Source organism: Phyllostomus discolor, chromosome 5, assembly GCF_004126475.2.
Source record: "Phyllostomus discolor isolate MPI-MPIP mPhyDis1 chromosome 5, mPhyDis1.pri.v3, whole genome shotgun sequence".
Lineage (NCBI taxonomy): Eukaryota > Metazoa > Chordata > Mammalia > Chiroptera > Phyllostomidae > Phyllostomus > Phyllostomus discolor.
Genome location: NC_040907.2, coordinates 21,824,636 through 21,845,586, shown reverse-complemented (window position 1 = coordinate 21,845,586; position 20,951 = coordinate 21,824,636). Strand labels below are relative to the sequence as shown.

General features: G+C 50.8%; 1 protein-coding gene across 1 annotated transcript in view; it reads left to right on the top strand.

The window, feature by feature from the left end:
• Nucleotides 1-20,951, top strand: part of CSMD2 (CUB and Sushi multiple domains 2) — a 555,419-nt gene that overhangs the window by 256,147 nt on the left and 278,321 nt on the right. The window contains exon 6 of the mRNA XM_028512433.2: nucleotides 6,788-6,900. Within this exon, the coding sequence (XP_028368234.1) occupies nucleotides 6,788-6,900 (113 nt within the window). The remainder of the gene's footprint in view (nucleotides 1-6,787; nucleotides 6,901-20,951) is intronic.

Below are 20,951 nucleotides of genomic sequence, written 5' to 3'. Positions count from 1 at the left end.
AGGACAATGTCTGGTGCATCGTAGATGCTCAGTAAGTATTTGACTGGACGAGCTGCAGCAAAATTGGGAAAGGTAGACAATGCATTATGGGTATAGGTTGTATAAGATACACAATGCAGAGAATGAACCCATGGGGGAAGGAAAGGCCTTGCTCCTGCATTAAATAGATTGGCAAATATATGTACATTTAAATATTTTATTTTTAATTTAAATTATTTTATTGTTGTTCAATTACAGTTGTCTGAATTTCCCCTCCACCCTTCTACCCCCTGCAAACCCACCTCCCTCCCTTGCTTCCACCCTTCCCCTTGGTTTTGTCTAAATATTTTATGATGAAATGATTAAGATATGCATCCATATTTGTATCATTTTTGACTTACATAAAAAAATTATTTTACCAACAAACTACAACTGCATCATCAGAAAGGTTTCTATGGTGTCAGTAAAATCTTTCCGTAAAGAACAAGATAAATATTTTTGGCTTTGTAGGTTATAGTTTCTGTCACAACTACTCAGCTCTGCCATTGCAGCATGAAAGCAGACAATATGTAAACAAATGAGTGTGGTCGTGAGCCAATGAAACATCACTTACGAACAGCCGGCACGCTGTAGTTGGCTGTTCTGTGGAAGTGATTTGTTCTGTGTGCCAGGCACTGTGCTGTGTTGCTGGACACACCAAGAGAAAGAAGGTCCTATCCCTGCTCTTACGGAGCTCGCCTTCCAGACAAGACAATGGTCAAGTCCAAAGGTGGTTATGCTGTGATGTGCTCAGTACAATGGCAGGAGCATGTCTGTGCCACACAGGAGACACTGTTGGAGGGAGCTGCTCCTGCGGGGGGCGGGGGGTGGTGAGGGAAGGGAAAGGTGGAGAAAAGGAGACTTTGGTTAGGTTTATGGGATCAGTGGTATTTTCCCAAGTAGTCAGGTGGAGCAACAAGAAAGGGCATTCCAGGTGGGGGAACAGCATATGCAAAGGCATGGAGATGTGCAAGTAGCAGGAGTCAGAGTGGGTGTCATTGCAGAGGGAAGGCATTAAAAAGTTTGGACTTGATTCTGGAGCCCACAGGCCTTCACTGCTGGGTTCCCAGCAAGGCAGGGACTTGATTGAATCCCCCACAGAGTATGGAGGTGGGATTGGAGGTACAGGGCAGATCAGGAGGCTGTTGCTGTGGCCCAGGTGAGAAATGATGAGGTATGATGAGGGGGAGAGGACTTGGCCACAGGTGGCAAGTGGGGAAGGGCAGGGAGGAGTTCAGGATGATGCCTGGGTTGGCTGACTGGGAGGAAGGTGAGGATTAGGGGCCAGGGAGCACTAGGAGCAGGAATGACTGGGGGGAGATGGGGCTTTGGTTGGTTCAGAGCAGAGCAAACAACCCCAAACACACAGAATAGCCAGGTAGCCAGGAGCTGAATCTTCATAGACTGCTCAGGTCTCTGGAGCCGTCTGCACCAGTGCGGTGGGCAGGCACTTTCAGGAATGAGAGCCTCGGATAGCCAAAAGGCCTCTTTCCAAAGACAAAGCCAGAGACTGGGGGACTCCAGCAGCCCATACTCCAAAAAGACTTGCTTTCATCTGAGGCATTCACCCACTTCCTAAAAAATATGTACCATCATGGGTTTGTTTTGGGAAAAGGCTTTACCTTGACATAAGAGTCCTAGGGATTTGGCTAAATGAAAACAGATATAGAAGTCATCTGTGATTAACTCAGGGCTGAGTTAATAAAAGCTCACTTCAGGGATGAGAGGCAGTGTGGGTGGCAGGCCTCCAACCTGGGCCTTGGAGCTCTTTGGCCATGCCCAGGACATTTCCAGAAGGTTTCCCTTGTTCCGTGATGGAACCAAGGAGGTTCCATCCCCCAAGGAGGAGCTCAGTGGGCAGGTGGGAAGGAAGGAGGGTGTGGGAGTGGGGATCAGGTGGCAAATACCTCCTGTATTTCATATTCTCCCGCCAGCCTTGGGAAGGGACGGCTGGTCTGTGCCTGGCCCTGGGATGCGGAGATGCTCCAACTCTGAACCGTATCCAGGCAGCGCACGCACGTTAGACAAGAGATAAAGACCACAGGAGGAGGTCTGGGAGCACCGAGGCCAGATGCTATTGGCCGAGAGTGGAGGCTGCAGAGAGAGGGGAACATGGAGCTGAGTCCTCCTGTGGGTTACAGGCCTAGCAGGGACTCCCCACATCCAGGGGACCGCAGTGGGAGTGGCCCCCACCGGCAAACACAGTGCCTGATATGTAATAGATGCTTCGTGAGTAAGCACATGAGTGAATGTTCCCCTGAGGATGTCAGTTTTCAGGAACGCTGCGATTTGAACCAAGATGCCCTAACATTCCTCTCCCTCAGCTCTCAGTTAGGCAGCAGTGCTTTGCAGAGTCCCTGTGGTCATCTTGTAGAGGTGGCTCTCAGCTCCCTGACATCCGGACTCTAGGTCACTTCTTCAGAGGAAGTGCCTTCCGCAGAGTCTGCTCTGCTGTCACCGAGAGAAGAGCTTGGAGCTTTCTGCAGAGGAACTCAAGGCCACTTTTCCCATAATCAGCTCCACGCATTAAAGGGAGTGACTTTTTTTTTAATCCTCCCCGAGCCAGATTCCATTAATGAAGCCCCATTTAACAGAAGTCAATTTACCAAAAAGAAAAAAAAATTGAGTGTAATTGCTTAAATACATTTTATGTTGTACTGCAATAGCAATTTCCTGGGTGAACTTGGAATTCCCCAGGCCCCCCGTAGTGAAATTAATGTGGACAGAAAGGTTTGAAGGGGAGACTCTCTCTTTGTGTTTCTCTCCTTTAATTATGATTCTAAGAGGGAACAAAATTAAAGAGGATCCTGCGGGGAGAAGGAGGGGCGCAACGGGAACAGAATGGAAGTCAGCCTAAACTTCATGCCTGCAGGTATGTGCCCGTACAATGCAGTGGCTGAGTACACAGGCTCTGAGCGCAATGGCCTAAGTTTGAATCCCACCTCTGCCAATTAATAACTGTGTGATCTTGAGCAAGTTATTTAACCTCTCTGTGCAGCCAGGTGGTACAATGGGGAAGGACATAAACAGCAAGTGCAGAAGCAGAAAAGCAAAAAAGCAGTGTGTGCTCCTGCTCCCACGACTGGAGAATGAGATGTGTGTGGGGGGCGGGGGGGGGGGGGGGGGCGGTGCACGGCTCTGCATGCATGAGCACTCAGGGTGCACAGACGGCTGGGAGTCAGACCAGGAAGGCCGTACCAAGAAGGTGGCATTGGATCAAAGGCTCGGAGGAAGTGAGGGGTGGGGTCTGGGAGAAGAGCCAGGTAGCAGGTAGCGGGAATGTCAAGTGCAAAGGCCCTGAGGCAGGAGTAGGCCCGACCACTTTTGAACTTCAAGGCAACCACGTGGCTGGGCATAAAGAATGAAGACATAAGAAGGAAGGCACACTGTTTGTTTAAGGTCTGTTGGCCACAGTAAGATCTTTTACTCTGAGGGCTGGCGCCTCAGAGTGAAAGATTTGTCTGTTTTTACTTAGATCTGTTCAAGTGCGATGTGCATAAAGTAAAATTACCCATAGTTCTCAGAGCTTTGTCCAAGGTGTACGTTTCATATCACTACCGTCCCGTTCGAGATACAGAACATTTCCATTACCCCAGAAGGTCCCCTGTACTGTTCTTTCCCTGGCAGCCCCCACCTGTAACTCTCACCCCCAGCTCTGGCCACCACAATCTGCTTTCTTCTCCCTGTAGATTAACCTTTCAGAACTCTCTAGAGTTTGATACAAACAGAGTCGTACAGGGTGTGCTCTTTTATCACCCGCCATAATGCTCTTGAGAGTCATCCGCGTCACTTTATGTGCCGGGACTTTTTATTGGAGGGCTTTGAGTAAGGCAGGGCACCCTCCCCACTCCAACAAGGAAGCTCCCAGTTTTTCCGCAGATGCGAAAAGAAAACTGTTAAATGTGCAATATTTATGTCCAAGGACGCAGGAGCAGCAGAGAGCAGAGTAAAGATGCACGAGCAACTCAGAACCCTACAAGGTTAAGTCCTAGGAATTAGCCAGATTCCTGGCAGCAGGTAAAGGCGTGGGAGAAGGCAGAGGAGGGAGATGACCCTTGGGGCTCTGCCAGGCTGTGCAACTGGCGGCTGCAGGCAGATCCAAGGGCAGGGAAGCCTCTCTGATTTCTGGTTGCAATCTTGACCGTTACTTCCATCCTGCTCTTGGGACCCCAGCACCCTCCCTGCATTCCAGTTTGCAATAAACAGCTTTTGGGTTTGAATTATTCAGGTAATTTCTCCCTCTTTTTACTTCCCTTATGTAAATAGCCTCTAAGTTTTGTCATCGAGATAGAATTGAATTTGGCCTGGGGAAAAAAAATACAACCCACAATACTGTTTGTGGCTCCTTAGAAAACGTAAATGACTCAGCCTATAATAAACTGTTTTAAATGGAATCTGGTGAAATACAGTAATTGGTTTCTATAATAGCTCTTACCATAACAATATGGGTTATATTCCTGGAGTTTAGTGTGTGTCAGCATTTTCATTACAGTAAAAATTCAGCGGGGCAGGGTGTGGAGCTCGCTGGGTAGCGTTTTTGTTTAGTTCATATTGATGGAGACCTAGCATGCTGCATCTCTTCCATTTGCTTCTCCAGCTCCTCTTCCCTCCCTTCTCCACCCTGTTCCATGCTTAGGAAGGCTTAACCTGTGGGCCCGTTTCAATGTGTTCCCTTGGGCTGTGGCTGTCCATTGGGCAGGATCAACAGAAGCATTAGCAGGAGATTGGAGGAGGGGAGGGAGGAAAGTGAGTTCCAAGTATTCATTCCCTGCTCCCTCCAGGTGTGATTTGCACAAACTGGCTGTAGTCTGGATGGAAGACCTGCGTCCATGCAGCTCTCTCCTCCAGAGATAACCATTTCTTATGTGGAAAGTGGGTCCCCCTTTGTAAAGAATCCATTAAACTCCCACAATAATCCTCCTGTGACCTTGCCAGCTGTTTTGTGCTGGAATCCTGACACTCCTGCCTTGTGCCCCGCATCCTCTTAGGCACTCGGTGCAATGATGAGGAAGGCAAGAGCCGCTGCTGCTTACCAAGAGGTCTCCGTTTGCCAGGGACTGCGCTAAAGTCTTTCTGTGAATGATCTCGTTTAATCCATGCAGCCTCCGAGGGAGGGGTCCTAATGGTCCTCAGGTTATAGATAACGTCACAGAACGCTTAAGTAATTTCTGTAAGATCATGCAGCTGATCCCTCCAGAGTCCGAGCGTCTTCACCAAGAGGCTGCACCGCCCTCTTGAGGAGTTTTCTGAGGGAGGCACACACCCAGGATAAATGCATTGTGATTGGAATACAACGCTGGGGCATCTCAGAGGAGGGGCGAGGATAGTTATACTGGCTGAGCGAATACATGTCAGGTGCTGGGCTAGTTTCTTTACCCCGTAAGGCCTCTCATTTGGTCCCACACACTCTTCAGGGGCTGGTGTTACCATTCTCATTCTCAGAAAGGTTAAGTAACTGGTCTTAGTTCACAGTGCTAGTTCGTGGTGAACCTGGATCTGAACCACAAATCAGTGTGGCTGCAGAACCAAGAAGAGGAGGAAAGGCTTTCCTGGGGAGGTGATACCTGAGGGCTTCCCAGAGTCACCTCGGTGACATGGGTGGTGCAGGGGTGAGGGTGACAGAAGGGTGTATTCCAGGCAGAAAAGGCAAAGACATGGAAAAGGAAACGTGTGGAATGCTTAGAAGATGTCAGCAGAGTGTCTGGGGAGAGGGAGCAGACAGGAGAGATGGTGCCCCACGGGAAGCATGCGGAGGTTTGTGCCTGATTCATAGGCGGGAAGGAACAGAGGGAGGACACTGAGCACCTGGCCCTCGAGGGGCTGCGGGGTAGAGGAGGGAAGATGGGGGGACTTCTGGGGAGCAGGGGAATCGGCAGAGCGGGGAGGGCTGCGGCCCAGTGTGGTGGCGAGGGCCAGCACTGAGCAGAGGGCCGGGTGTAGTTTGGAAGGCCAGTCCTGGGTAGGCACTGGGGAGCCACCGAAGGTTCCTATGCTCTGAGTGACTGACTCTAGGAGGAAAGATCTGGTTGACCTGGAAGTGGGCCCAGGACAGCAGTGGTCAAGAGGATGGCGCAGTGACCGGTGGCAGTGGGAGATACCCTGGCGAGCCCCACCCCCACGAAGCTGGACTGGCTGGAACTCAGAAGCTAACCTGAGGGAGGAGGGGCGAGCCTTCGGGGTCAGGGAGGAGCCATAGGAGGCCCAGGGCCCAGCAAGTGGCGCCAGAGTGGGCTCTCCCACATGAGGGGCCACACCACCTATGGTGTTTGCCCGTGCCCTTTTTCCTCACTCCCTGAAGGTCCCGGGGCGGGGCCTTGCTAGGGTAGCTGACCCTCTGTCTGGGACTAAGGCACTGAACCCCTGCCGGAGAGCTGGATATCAGTCCTCTACGTGGGGCTGGACCTTGCACTGGGGGTCTGGGCCTCTCCGGGGGGTTGGTATGTGGACCTCTGCTGGGGAGGGGCCTATGCTCAGAGGCCTGGACCTCTCTCCTTGGGGGGCTGGACCTCTGCTCCAGACCTGAAGGTCCCACTTCACCCCCAAAATGTCTCAGGGAAACCCAGCAGTGGGGGAGGTTGCTGGAGGAGCCACCCAGGCTGCTCAGGCCCCAGGCGGCGGGAAAGTGCAGGGCCGCACGGCCCATCCCTGTCGCCCCGGGCTCGGGCAGAGAAGCCCAGGCATGCGTGGGAAGCGGGGAACCTCCGAGATGCCCATCCCCCCGTCCCAGCCATCTGTGGTCCCTGACCCTGCCTCCTTCCCGTCCCCACAGGTTCACTGGAGCCAGCCTCCCAGCCCCTGTCATCAGCAGCAAGAACTGGCTGCGGCTGCACTTCACCTCGGACGGCAACCACCGACAGCGCGGCTTCAGTGCCCAGTACCAAGGTAGGCGGGCCCGGGGCTGCCATGCTTCCTGGGTAGACGGCTGAGGTGACTCCTTGGGGGAGCTCATCCTGTCCCAGACTGGGTCTCCTGTGGCTTCAGGGTACACTCACCTCCGAGGTCCTGCTCTTAGCTGCAGACCCGGAGACCTGCCTCTCTGCATCTCTGACCTGCCATCACGGTCTGGGGCCCCAGGGAGTGAACTGCACAGGCCAGGCCGCCCCCTCTGCAGGCCAGGCCACCCCTCTGCAGGCCAGGCTACCCCCTCTGCAGGCCAGGCTGGTTATAACTGTTAATGCCATGCTGGGCACTTGATAAGCATCATCACACTGAATCCTCATCTTTACCCTGTGAAGCAAATGCCATCATCATTCCCATTTTACAGATGAAGAAACTGAGGCACAGAGAAATGAATCCAGTTTCCCAAGGCCATCTGAACTCCTGCCTTTTGTGTGATGTTTTTTGCATTTTATTTTTTTTAATTATACTTTATAATTATGCTATTACACTTGTCCCAATTTTTTCCCCTATGCCCCCCCTCCACCCAGCACCCTCCACTCCTTCAGGCAATCCTCTAACCTTTGCTCATTTTCACGGGTCATGCATATAAGCTCTTTGGCTCCTCCATTTCCTATGCTGTACTTTACACCCCCATGGCTATTCTGTAACGACCTGTTTGTACTTCTTAATTCCCTCACCTCTTCACCCATTCCCCCACACCCCTGCCATCTGGCAGCCATGAAAACACTCTCTGTGTCCATGATTCTGTCTCTGTTCTTCTTGTTTGCTTAGTTTGTGTTTTAATCTGGAGTTCACCCTCTTAACCACCAGAGATCAGCCATCCCTTATAAAGCAGAACAGCCACAAGTCAGCTCTCTCATTTGCACTATAAACACCAGGCAAAGTAACGTAGGGAGCACTAGGGCGGAGAGGCTGCCGGTGCTAAGAGGTCAGACCAGGAGTGGCAGGGGGCTAGTGCCGGTAAGCAGCTCTCTGCCCCAGTCGTGAAGAATTTCCTAACCCCTAGAACCACTTCTAGAGAGGGGTGGGTGAGCCCCAAAGCAGGGAGCTCTCCAGGACCCCAGGAGATGCGAACTCCAAGGGATAGTTGGGGTAGACTATGACGTTCCTCTTCAACCTTGAGTTTATCCGAAGTACACAAACTTTACAGAGATAAACACCAGTGGTTTGCTTTATAACTTGCTCATTAAGCCTTTAACTGTTACCAATTACAAATTAATGTTGGTTCTAATTGATTTGATGATGAACTTGGATTGCGCACCTATTAAGTCTCAGGCCCTCTATGGGGCTCTGGGGAGTAACCTGGGGAGTGGGCTTCCCTTGTACTGAGTGAGTGAGTGAGTGAGTGAGTGAGTGAGTGGCGGAGGGAGGGAGGGACTGAGTGAGCCAGGGGGTGAGGGAGGGAAATTGGTGCTCAGAAAAGCATGGCATCCAGTGGGACTGCTGGAAGAGCAAACATGAGCTATAGTCAGTGCCCCCCGCCGAAGGTGTGCTGAGGAGGGAGCCCCTGATTCCAAGTGGAGATCTTGGTGGCTTGTCCCCCCAGCCCCACCCCAGAGGCCCGGAGGCTCGGCCACAGCAGCACGGCACGCAGCCCACCCCAGAGGTGGCCCCGGCAGAGCAGCATGGAGCCCCTGCCACGAGGCCCCTGGGCCAGGCTTTCTGGCTGGAAACGGGGATGAAAGCAGCACGGGCAGCAGAAGCATTACCTTGAAAGTCTGAGCCTTTTAAGGGCAGCCTCATTTCCTGAGCTTTGGGTAGCAGAGCACCTTTGAAATATTTGAAAAATAAACAGGCGGCCCACCTGTGCCGAGGAGCTTCACAAAGGCCCGCTCGGAGAACCTTCCCGGAGACCTCTCCCCACTGCAGAGGCTGGGCCTCTGAGGGGGCCAGCGGCTGTCTGGGCCCTTCTGTGTGTTTTCCAAAATAGGAGAGTGATGAAGGCTGTCGTTTCATCTGATTAAATAGGCGCCGGGTGTTTCTCGTGTTCCGTGTGCCGAGGGCCCGGTTGTCTTGGTCGTAGGTTAAGGCTTGATGCCGGACAATGGGCAGAGAGAACCCAGACCAGGAAGACTCTAGAAGATGGGGAGCACACGTGCCTTGCACACTTACCGTGCACCAGACCCTGGATTGCACACGGTATGCCCATTGCCTCTTTTGAGCTTCCCCCAGGCACAGTGGCATGTGCTGATTCCCGGTTCCCCCTGGGGAAGCCAAGGCTCAGAGAGGCTGTGTCACCAGCCCGACACACACAGGGCACACAGCCTGTGGGCGGCGAAGCTGCCTTTGCAGCCTGTGTGAGTTTTCTGCCACGTCACGAGGCCTTCTCTTCCGGTGCTCGGGGTGTCTTACCTTTCCTATTTGACGAGAAGCTTTTAAACTTTGTTTTGTTAATCTCACCCCACTGTAAAAAAAAATACATTTTCCATCCCAACCCAGTACACACACATAGATCTGCGGAACTAAAAGGGAAAGGTCGCCTAGTGGTATTTACCCTGACTCAACGTGATGCACCCTGAAAATTTCTTTCCCAGTGTTTAATGTTAGCTGCAACCTCAGAAAGAATTTCACAAGTCCATAGCGGGGAACAGCCCACAACCTGGAAAACCGCATCACTCAGGAGCCCCGCAGAAGCAGGCCCTGCCTTCTCCTCTCTCTGCGTCTCCCCCGCTCTCTGTCTCCCTCAGTGCAGCCCAGAGCTGGCTTCACACGCTCGAGTGTGTCGGTGCTTATGAAGGGCTCTCTTCCTCGGTTTCGGGCACTCGACATGCACGGCTTCATTCAGTCCTGACAGCAACTGTGTGGAGTCGGTGCTCCCACCAGCCCCATGTCCTAGGTGAGGGAGGAGAGTTGCAGCGAGGGTACGGGGCTGGCTCAAGGTCTCGTTGATAGTGTGTTGCGGTGCTGATTTGAACCCCGGCTAGCACTGTTCACCTGGGTCTGGCATGAATGGCCGAGGTGCATGCTGACTGTACTAATACATGATTCTTCCCTGGGACCTTCTCTTCCTGGGTTTTTCCAGACTGAGTGTACACAGTGACAGGGTATCCCCCAGTCACTTAGTAACTCAGTCAGTGGCTCCATCGAGCAGGGTCTGTCCGCCTCAGCACTACCGACCTTGTGGCCTGGATGACTCTGCTGTGCGGGGAGTGCTCTTGCGTTGCAGGACATCTAGCAGCATCCCTGGCCTCTGCCCGCGGGAAGCCAGACGCCAGTGGCACCGCAGACATTGCCAACTGTCTCCTGTGTGCAGACTCACCCCTGACTGAGAGCCACTGCCGTAAAGGATGAAAGCTCTGGAACTCCTAAAGACCGATCGAAGTTTTCCTGCCTGCAGATTCAGTCTAAAAGAGTGGCAAAGATAGTTTTCGGTCAGGGGCGTAGCAGGAGACAGAAGGCATACTGCAGGGCTTACGCTGAAGGTTTAGTGAAGGGACCAGTTAGAGACGTGAGTGTGGGTTCAAGGAATCCGTGGGATGGGGAGCCTTTAGCCTTTACCATGCTGGGGAGAGGGTCGGGGGAGGGGACAGTGAGGGCTGGAGCCATTGGAAAGAGGCCACTGGGCAGAATGCAGGAGCCTGGGTACTGCCAACCCACGGTGCGGGAGGGAGCCCCTGGAACCAGTAACCAGATCCCCCCTCCCTCCCTCATATCTGCTGTGCCTCCCACCTGCCAACCCGACAGGAAGCCAGGAACAGGGCACACACGCCTGCTCTGGCCCGCTCTGTGCCCTGGGGTCCAACCTGCTGTACCGACTAGCTCCCTGGGACGAGCTCCCTGGTCCTCCGGCAGTCCACAGAGGTCAGCCTCTGGGGGTGCAGAGCAGGACACAGGAGTCTGAAGCGTGAACTTGGGGAATCACCAGCACAGGGTCAGTTTCACCTGAGCTCAGGTAAATGGCATTACAGTCCCAGTGATTCATGGCACTTCTGAGCTAATAATTACTAACTCCTAATGTGTGGATGTGTATGTTATCCCAGAGAAACAAAAAATAAATTAAATTCATAAATAAGCTGCAATGTAGCCCACTCCATTCTTGTCTCAGCCAATCAGAATTTACAGTTGTTCGTGGCTAGACACAATTTTAACTAATACTGCGGCGTATCAGAGGGTCTGAGTTCTGGTCTGGCCCTGCCTCCAGCTGGCTGTCAGAAGGTGGGCAACCGTGTGTAATTTAACAGGCGTTTTCTGTGTGACACCACTGTGTGACAGCATGGGAAGGTGAACACGGCCAGACCAATATCTGCTCTTAAGGAGAACAGGTTAAGTAAAGAGAGGAACAGACACAGATCTATGACTTCTGTACAGGATGATAAAAGCTGTAATTGAGGCCCCATAAAGGGCTAAGACTAGAGATAAAGGAGCAATTAGTTTTGCTGGAGGCACTTAAGAGAAGCCACCACCAACAACAACAACAAAAAAAAAGAACCCGTGAAAAGTGGCAATGTCTTCAACATGGGTCTCAAAGAAATGCCAGACAGACAATGGAAAGAAACTTTCCAGGTATGGGAAGGCAAGAAAGCATGAAATTGTTCAGTCTAAAGAACCACAAATATTTATGTGTCTCTGGAGCAGAGATCGGCAAGCTGCAGCCTGCAGGCCAGATCTGGCCCTCTGCCTGTCTGTTGGTCCTCCAGCTAAGAGTAGGTTTTACATTTTTAAGCAGCTGAAGAAGTAACATCAAAAGAAAAAAATTTTGTGACACATGAAAATTGTATAAGATTTAAATTTTCAGTGACCATAAATAAGGGTCTATTGGAACACAGCTCTGCTCACTGATTTATGAATTGTCTGAGGCTGCTGTAGAGCTGCCTGGGCCGAGCTAAGCCGTTTGCAACTGAGACGGATGGCCGCAGCCTAACTTACTCCCAGGCCTCTTGCAGGAAACACGTACTGAGTCAGAACAGAGTCTGCAGGCTAGCGCAGAAGTAAGCAGTGAGGGGCGGCGAGGCCGGAGGCTGGAAAGTCAGGGAGGGTCACAGTGTCCAAAGCTGCGGCAAAGTTTGGCTTGGTCCCGTGGGTGATGAGAGGTGGTCAGAGGTTTTTAACAAGAAGGGAGATGGGATCACGTTTTCATTTTACAAAGCTCTTTGATTGCTGTAGAAGGGAAATAGGGGGTTCGGTGAGGAGTCTTGGAGACTCAGAAGAGGACGAGGACCAGGGTAGGGTGCCCAACCGGCGGCCAGGGTGCATGCAGCCCAGGATGGCTGTGAATGTGGCCCAACCAAAAACCGTAAATGTACTTAAAACATTATGAGATTTTGTGTGTGTGTGTGTGTGTGTGTGTGTGTGTGTGTGATTACATGTCGGAATGTACTTAATGTGTGGCCCAAGACAAGTCTTCTTCCTCCACTCTGGCCCAGAGACACCGGAAGGTTGGACCCCCCTGGTTTAGAACAAAGCAGTGGAGATGGAGAAGACAGAGCAGAGGAGGCCTTCCATGGCCCACCCCACTGCACTCATGGCTAGTCAGATGTGGGAGTGCAAGGGGGTGAGGGGGGAAGATGGAGGGGTCAGGGGTGAATCTCAGGTTTCTGGCTTGAGTAAGTGAGTAAAAAATTATTGTATTAACCAGGATGGTCTCAGGCAGAGGCAGGTGGGGGATGAATTTTGCTTGGGACACGTTGATTCTTGGATAGTATTGGGGTCTCAGGGGTTGGGGGACTATCTAGTAAGCAGTTGGCTATTCTGCCGGTCTGTAGCTCAGAGAAGAAGGATTAGAGATGTGCAAGATTCGAAGCAAAACAGAGGCTGGGGCCACCAAACCCCTCTTCAACAGGAGTCCTCTCCAGATATATAGCATGAGAGGAGGGGGCCAAAAGAGTGGGTTTGCAAAGTGGGTTCCTTGGAGGCCTAGGGGTTCTCCCAGCAGGTGTTTTAGTAGTGGCTGAGTGGGTGGGACTCCAGGTTTCCACCCCAGCTTCAACCAAAGCAGTTCCCCTTTGCCCTGCTTTGTGGAGCAGGCATTGGCCTGAGAGTATTAAAATGACAGGCTCCTGTACCCAACCGTGGGAAGCCCAGGAATGGGCATTCCCTAAGGTTCCTCCCAGTGCTGGAAACGTGGAAGTGTGCAATCAATCCTTCTGCCTCCAGGGTTATTTCCAGGCCTTCTATTCTCAGTGTTAATTGCTTCTTTGTGTTTTGGGGTTTGGTTTTTTTTCCCAAGACTTCAAGGAATCAGAGTGAGAAGAATCTTTTCTTAAATGCTCCTGGGGCTGAATGATCAAAACTACAATAGAGTTCCCTGGCGGGGAGAACAGCACCCCTCCCTGCCACCCTCCTCACCTGAGAGGGGATAATGCAAACCCCACAGAGCTATTGGAAATTAAAAGAGATCCTAATGAAATATTGGGACATGACAGATGCTCAGGAAATGGGACTTCGAAGCCTCACCCCCCACCAGTCCCCTTGACTCTCTGTTGTGTGGGGAAACCATTGCAATGAGAGCCAGCTGGCGGCTCTGGCTCCTCCTTGTGGGTGTTCCCTTTACCCGCCACTCTGCCCCATTGACCATCATCTAGTGCCCATCCCTCCCTTCGGCCAAATCCTAGCCTGGCCCTGCTGTCCCCTCTCACTGCCTCTCCTATCAATTCAATGCTGGTGACCAGGAGAAGGAAGATACTCTACAGTGAAAGCCACTGGCTCCTCAGCTTGCTGGAAGTCCTGTAAACTCAATTGTCTGCAGAATGAAAAAGTTCAATCTTAGTTGAATGAACTTTTTCATTCTGCAGACAACAGTTTGCACTCGCTGAGATGCTTGAGGCTGTTTATAGTAACAAGCTGAAGCTTCTGTTTTTTTACTTGAATATGTTGTGTTCTTGCTTGTGACTGATTTGCAGTCTCCGACCAGAGCGGAAGGTGCCTCAGGCATCCCGTGGTCCAAGCTCTGACTCTTTTGTCCTCTTCTGTGGACCTGCTGAACTGCCAAACTCTTGCCAGCCTCATTTCCAGGTTCTGGGCCTCCAGGGTCCTTTGCACAAATTGCAGAGTTGTTGCTGCCCGTCTCAGGAGCCCACAAAGGCAGGCTTCTGAATTCAATTAAGAGTGAGCCTGAGCTGCAAAGTGAGTTTGAACACGAAACATGGCACTCCTCACCTCACCAGTGAGTAGGACCCATTCCTTTTGCAGGAAATGAATTCAAAGCACATATCCTTCTAAACAGTGATCATTCATCCGCTTGCTCATCAGACTAGTGTCGGAAACCTTCTCTGTACCTGGCTCTGCATCAGCCATAGGATACACCCATAGGAGCCCACAGGACAAATTGGTAGGAGAACAAGACATGACATTGCAATGCGTTAAGAGGTTCAGTGGTCTGAATGCAGTCTTCAGAGGTTATTGACTTCCCCCTGAGATGCAGAGACAGCCGCAGAGAGCAGATCATCTTCGAGGCCTTAACCAACAGAGAAGAGGAGTGAGGACGCTGCAGAGAGAGAGAACAGCATTGTCAAGGCAACCGGAACCAGTAACCCGTGGCCACAGTGATTCCCAGAAACATCTTTCTTCCAGTCCTTTTCTCCAGCTGACTTACCAAAAGTCGTTTGTGAAGACCACTGCACAGTCCATTAATAATGACGAAGCGCATTCTAGACATTAGAACATTCTGCCCCCATGCTGCCTCCCATCTTCCATGCTAGGGCCCCTTCTCTTCTTTAGGAACTCCAGTAGCTATCAGTTTTGCTGTGGTTAAGCAAGAAGACACACCGGCAGCATCCAACAGGACACTTCTTGCCACCTAAGCTTGGTTGATAGCTCCTTTTTCCACTCTATTAAAAAAAAATTACCCAGCACTGTACATAACCAGCTTCCAAGGAACTTTGCATAATTTTCTTAACTGTCGAGTCTTTCAACACATGCATTCTAAGCAATGGTCATTGCCAGAATGTGGAGTGATCTTTGAATGGTTTCCACATCAATTTTTTGCTCTTCATTGGCTGGAGGAATGAATTTGACCCCGGAGTGCACCAGAGCAAAGCACCCAGATGAAGCCTTTTTCACCAGCAGCTTTTATAGCATTCTGTTCGTCTTTGACTCTTTCTTTCCATTGTCTTCCACATCATTTGTCCCAGCAATCTTCAGCACAATGACTATCTGATGTTCATTTAGTTGTTTTTTGTCACCATCAGCAATAGTAACGTTCTGACTGCTCAGTGGTTTCTTGAATGTGTTTCTCAACTTGAATCTTGTCACCGTTTCCTTGCAAGAACGTGACATCATCCCGGGTCACGATAACCTCTCCAACTTTTTCTGAGTCATGAAGGGAAATGTGTTAAAGATCTAGAGCCCAGCTCACTTTCCCAAGCCCCACACACCATCAGCAGCACCGGCTTTGTTGGCTCTTTCTGTGGGGCCGGCACCTGGAGCTGCTTGGACTGCTGGAACTGGAAAGCCAGCTTTTGTCCCACTCAAAATGAGGCCACTGAGAGCATCTGCAGCAACAACAACCGAAGACTTTCAGCCTTGGGCAATTTCAAGAGTGGGTACAGTGGACTGGATACTGTATCATAAGTGTCCTGGAATTCCCATTTCTGAACTTTTGATGAATTATTCAACTCAGGGGACATGCAATCTTAGTTGAATTCTGTGCTTTCCATTCCTAATTCACCATTTAGTGTTTTTCTGCCCTGTGCTGTGAGGTACTCCTCAGGCCTTTGTGATTCCATCAGAAATGATGTGGCTGATTTCTCTGTCTCCATTTGCAGAAATTGCAGCAAAGTGAGCAATCTCTTCAGGTCTATCATGGGTTTTGGCTGCTTCCTGCAATCACAGTTACAGCATCAACAGGCAACATCACACTTTCCTGATTTCCCCTGGATAAACACTTTCGGTAACCTTAAAGGAGGCCTTCCATGGCCATCGAACATTCCAGTGCACAACAGTGGTGGGGCTGCCGCAGTCTCTTCCTTTATGTGTTGGCAACATCCTGATCAAATCCGGTGCGATGGTTTTACATCTATCCTTTAAGTCAACGGACACCTCATCTTCTGTTGGTGTGAGCCTTCCTGGCTGTGTTCAACAATCAGTGTCCTCCCCACTGCTCTTCCCCACAGTAAAGACTGTGGCATCTACTAGAAGGTCTATACCTAGAAGCATTAGGTCTTGGGCATCTGCACCAAATGTTATATCTTTGGCGTAAATCCGAGTGAGATGAGAAGCTGGTGTGCTAGACAACTGGCTTTGTCAAGCAAAGGCCTGTGAGTCATGGAAGCGTTTCTCCAGGCTGGTGGCCAAGCAGCGAGGCAGGCCCTCGGGAACACGGTGTGAGGGACAGAGTACAGGATGCACGTCCAACAGGTTTTCAGAGGGGAGATCAGGTCTCTGTTCTTAAAAGACCATGCTCTGCAACATTTTAAAAGATGGGCCAGAGAGAGTGAATCGGTGAACAAAATCCAAGCAAAAAAAGATGCACTTAGGGCAGGAGTGGCTTAGAACATCGAAAGAAGGTTCACATTGGATGATTTTTTAAGGTTGAATGAATTGGATTTGGTGACAGAGTAGGTGTGGGCGGAGAGGAAGGGACCCTGCCGCCAGCAGGACATCCAGGTGGCGGGGAAAGCGATGGCCAAGGTTAGGGCAAGGGCTCACTCTCATGGGGGGAGTCTGAATCCATTGGGATAAAAAGAAGTGGCAGGTCCACCGCTCATGATTTCCAGAGCCTCGGAGACAGGTCAGACCTCCCTGTCCTCTGCTAACAACAAGTCCTTGTCTCCTGCCAGCCCAGCCCAGTAACTCATGCTGCAGGCTGGAGAGGCATTTGTATTGCCAGATTCTTCTAGCTAAATATGTACCATGTGTCCTGCTAACCTTTACAACAGCAGGGAAATGTCTCGTAATTAACCAGAACATAAAGGATGAATGGAGCAGCCTGGCAGTCTCCTGTAGTCATTATCATGCAGAAGAGATGAATGTATCTAGTGAGATTTCCATCAACCAGTTAAAGCCACCAGTCTTCTCTTGGGAGTCCTGACTTTGTTCATATACAGTACAAAAGCATGAATAAGTATGAGTTATATATTTTGCATGTGAGTATGGACAGGCATGTGTACCCAAGTGCACAAATGTGTCTGGTGGGTGTGCTTCTTGTGACACAAACGTGTGTGTATGGATGGGTACATGCATGTGTATATGGATGGGTACATGCACGTGTGTACGTGCACTGGGGAGGTGGCTGGCTCTGTGTGGAGCCAGAATGGTGGAGCCAACCCCGGGCACCGTTTTCCCTCTGCGACATCAGCGGTTTCTGTATCCTCTTTAGAGGCCAGTGCTCCAGTGGAATGTTGTTGGGCCACGCTCCATGCGTGAATGAATGGCCAAATGCCATGAACGACATCCTCAAAACTCTCTAGGTCCTTGCCATTCTGTTCTTCCTTCGGACTAGGCCTGTCCCTGGTGGCTGTGGCAATCTAGAGGGAGACGTTCCCTTGTTCTCTGAGCCTGTCACAGAACAGGGCCAAGCGGGGTACGATATACTATTACCGAAAGGACCCCCCACTAGGTTCGCTTGTCAGCTGCCAGAGGAAAGATGTCTCTCAATTCCAGAGATTGGTGAAAAGGAAAAGAAATGTTTGTTTAAAGCTATGTAGACTTAAAGTATTGACCTAATGTCTTCATTAAAATATCAGAGTCCTTTAGGATATCCACAGATGCACACAGTCCTTCCTTCTCCCTCTGCCCTAATCTGGGGTACCATATCTCAGGAAAAGAAGTAGAAGTCTGTGATTCAGGCTCCCAGCACCATCAGCTGTGTCGCCATCCAGGCAAGATCTCCAATTAATCCAAAGTCATGTCGCACCTTCTCATGACCCTCCAACAAAAGTCCTTGTACCCCTTTTCTTCCAGGCAAAGTCTCTCTTATTTCTTAAGCCATGTGGCCAAAAGGAGCACCCCAAAGCCACGTGGTTCTCTCCCAGCAAAGCTGCAGGGATCCCCACTCTGGCCAAAGCCGTGTGGTTCTCTCTGCACTGCCACAGCCATGTGGTCCTCTCTTCTATGGCTGCCACATCTGGGTTTAAATTCCTGGGCCACTCTGCAGCCTCATTTCCAACTCCTCCCACACTCGGCTACACTTGCCAGCACTCCCATATCCTTCCAGCTTTACTGGTCTGCCAAAGTGAGTCTGGGCAGGTGTGTCTCCATGATGTGGAGCCAATCATCCCCAAGCTCTCACTCAGATGCTGTAACCAGGGGGAGTTGCCTCCCAGTTACATCTTGGATGGAAGTCACTCCCTTCTCCCTAGCTCAAAGCATGGCCACAGCTATTCAACATATCTATGAAACCAGTTAAAGGTTATAGATATGTTAAATGACCATGCCAGGAGTTAGCTGCAAAGCTGTTGCTATGCAAAACAGCTCTCAATGGCCCTCTTCCGTGTGTCCCTGCCCCCAACTCACACCTGTGGCAGTGAGGACATCCTATATATTTTTCTAGTATTGCCTGAACACCTTGAATTCTGGACCCTATTCCAAATCCCTATTTAGGGCCCCCCTCTTGGCTGCACCCTGTTACAAGCCTTCACCCTTGTTCTGCCCTGGTCCGTCCAGCTCTCTTTGCAATGAGCTCATTTTGTAGCTGATTTCCCACAGTGCTCCATGGTCCATGATCGCTCCCCACCCACTTGGTCAGATGGTTTAAAAGATAGATTAACTATGTGTTTTTACTCAGGGCGTGACCACTTCCCCAGAGTTACTCAGAAACTGAGGTTCCAACATGTGGAGGGGTGTCTTGATGCCAATGTCCTTGGTGCTCAGAGCTTCCCTCCTGGCCAGGGACACTTTCCTGACCCACACTCATCAGCAGTGACAATGGTGGGAGTCCACTGTGGGCTCCATCTCTCCCAGCGTGGGCCTGGGCCAGTGAGGTCTGGACATGTATCTTTTAGAGACGTGTTGTCGGCATGAGGAACCCCTGCCCATAAAGCGAGCCCTGCAGTCCCCAGGCTGATGTGTGATGCTCACAGACAACATGGTGGCTCGACCCTCCAGACCCAGCTCACAGGAAGAAATGGTCACAAAGTTGACGTGTCATTAAGGAGCCCCCTGTAGCTTCAGCTCCTCTCCAGCGCCTTTCTGTGGTAACTGGCAGGAAGGAAAGGAGGAGGAACAGGAGTTACCTTATTTTGCTCTGTATAAGGCACACTTTTTGCCCAAATTTTTGAGGGAAAAATAAGCATGTGCATTAAACATGGGTAGTACTAATTCTGTATCTATATAAATGTTTTAATTATTTTATTTATGCTTATGCACTAAAAGTGTAACTGCAGAAAGCAATAACGATATCCATTTGCAAAATAATACCCTGAAAAATATGTTTCTAAATATAAATAAATAAATAATTGGATTAAAAAAATAAAATGAAAGCTTTTTTTCCCCAAAACTTTGGGCCAGAACCACTGGTGCATATTATACACGGCAAAATGCATTACCTCCTGTTGGGAAATGTGATGATGTCGTGTACTAAAAGTGGTCCAAGGCATTACAGAGGGGAGGATGAGCACACAGGAGGGACACAGAAACTAGGAGGACTCTTCCTGGCGTCCTGAGAGGGGAGAAGAGCAGGAGCTTCTTCCTTAATGCCACCTTGAGAAGATGGGAAGTAGGGCTCCCTCTTAGCCACCCCCTCCTGTCCACCTGCACCTCGAGGTCCCCTTTCAGCAGCCATGAGGGAACCCAAGGAGCCTTTGCCCCTGGGAATGGCCTCCATGGTGCACTGGCCCCCTTCCCCATCCCTCTTCCACAGTGGACATGGCAACCAGAAACAAGGGGATTGGAAAGACTGACACGGCCTCCTTCTTGGCTAGGTGCCATGGGCCATCTCCACAGACCTGACCTCCAACGGGGCCGTGCTGGGTGGCAGAGGGCCCTCTCTGCACCCCTGCCCCAGTGCTGGGGGGTTCAGGAGAAGAGCTCCAAGTGTTCTCACTGTGCTGGGAACATTCTTGTTCCCTTGGGATGATCAAATCAGAGGAAATGTTTCCCTGCCGCATTGTATTAGCTGGGCTTGAATAATGCATGCTCCCCTACTAACACCCTCTGTTTCATAATGGGCCCGTGTTGGTGTTCATTGGAAATTTTCCTGCTGGATACACATGAAGAGTAGTGCACGTTTATAAAGCACATTTATAAAAAGGGTTTGAATGCACGTTGGAAAGCAGTGACTCTGTGGTAGTAACTGAATTCTATCAAGTATTCAGCACAGACAGCAGTTGGTGGGGAACAAATCCTTGGGGAGCTTTCTGGTGTAGGTGGAGAGGGGTAGGGGGGCTGGGAGATGGTCCCCTGGTGCACTGGTCGCTGTGGGCTTTAGTTTCAGTGCAGGGCAAGTACTTGAGTTTTGGGGGCCTGAGCCAGGAGGGGGGAGATGCTGGCGAAAGTTAGCGGTGCCTCTGGGGCTGCTTTGGGAGCAGGTCGCAAGAGAGGTTGCTGAGAGTGGCCTACAGCAAATCCCCTTAGTCACTTTGAACCCTGATTTTGTTATCTATGAAATAGGTATGATAGCTGCTGGCCAAGGTTGTTGAGTGTATAAGGACCAAATGGCATGTTTATTGAGGGCCTACTGTGTACCAGGCACTACTCTAGGCATTGAGGAGACAGCAGTGAACAAAATAGACAAAACCCCCTGCTTACGTGGAGCTCATGGTGCAGCATGGGGTGACAAAAACCACTAAGTTAATGACATAGTGTGTTAGAAAGTTAGGGAGATAAAAGAGGGAAGGGGTAGGGAAAACTCGGGTTGGAACGTATAGTTTTAAATGGAGTGGTCAGACAAGGCCTCCACGAGGAAGTGGTGTCCACACAAACACTTCAGGAGGAGAAGGAGTGAGTCGTGAAGATTTCTGGGAGGAGAGCATTCTAGGGAGCTGGCAGGCTGCAGCAGGCACATGCCTGGCATATTGTAGGAGCAACAGGGAGGCTCGGGGCTGGAGGAGAATGATTGAGGTCATGGGCAGGGCAGATCGGGCTGTGCAGGCCGTTTTAAAGACTTTGGCTTTTACTCTAGGAGACATGGGTCGCCCCTGAAGGCTTCTGAGCGGAAA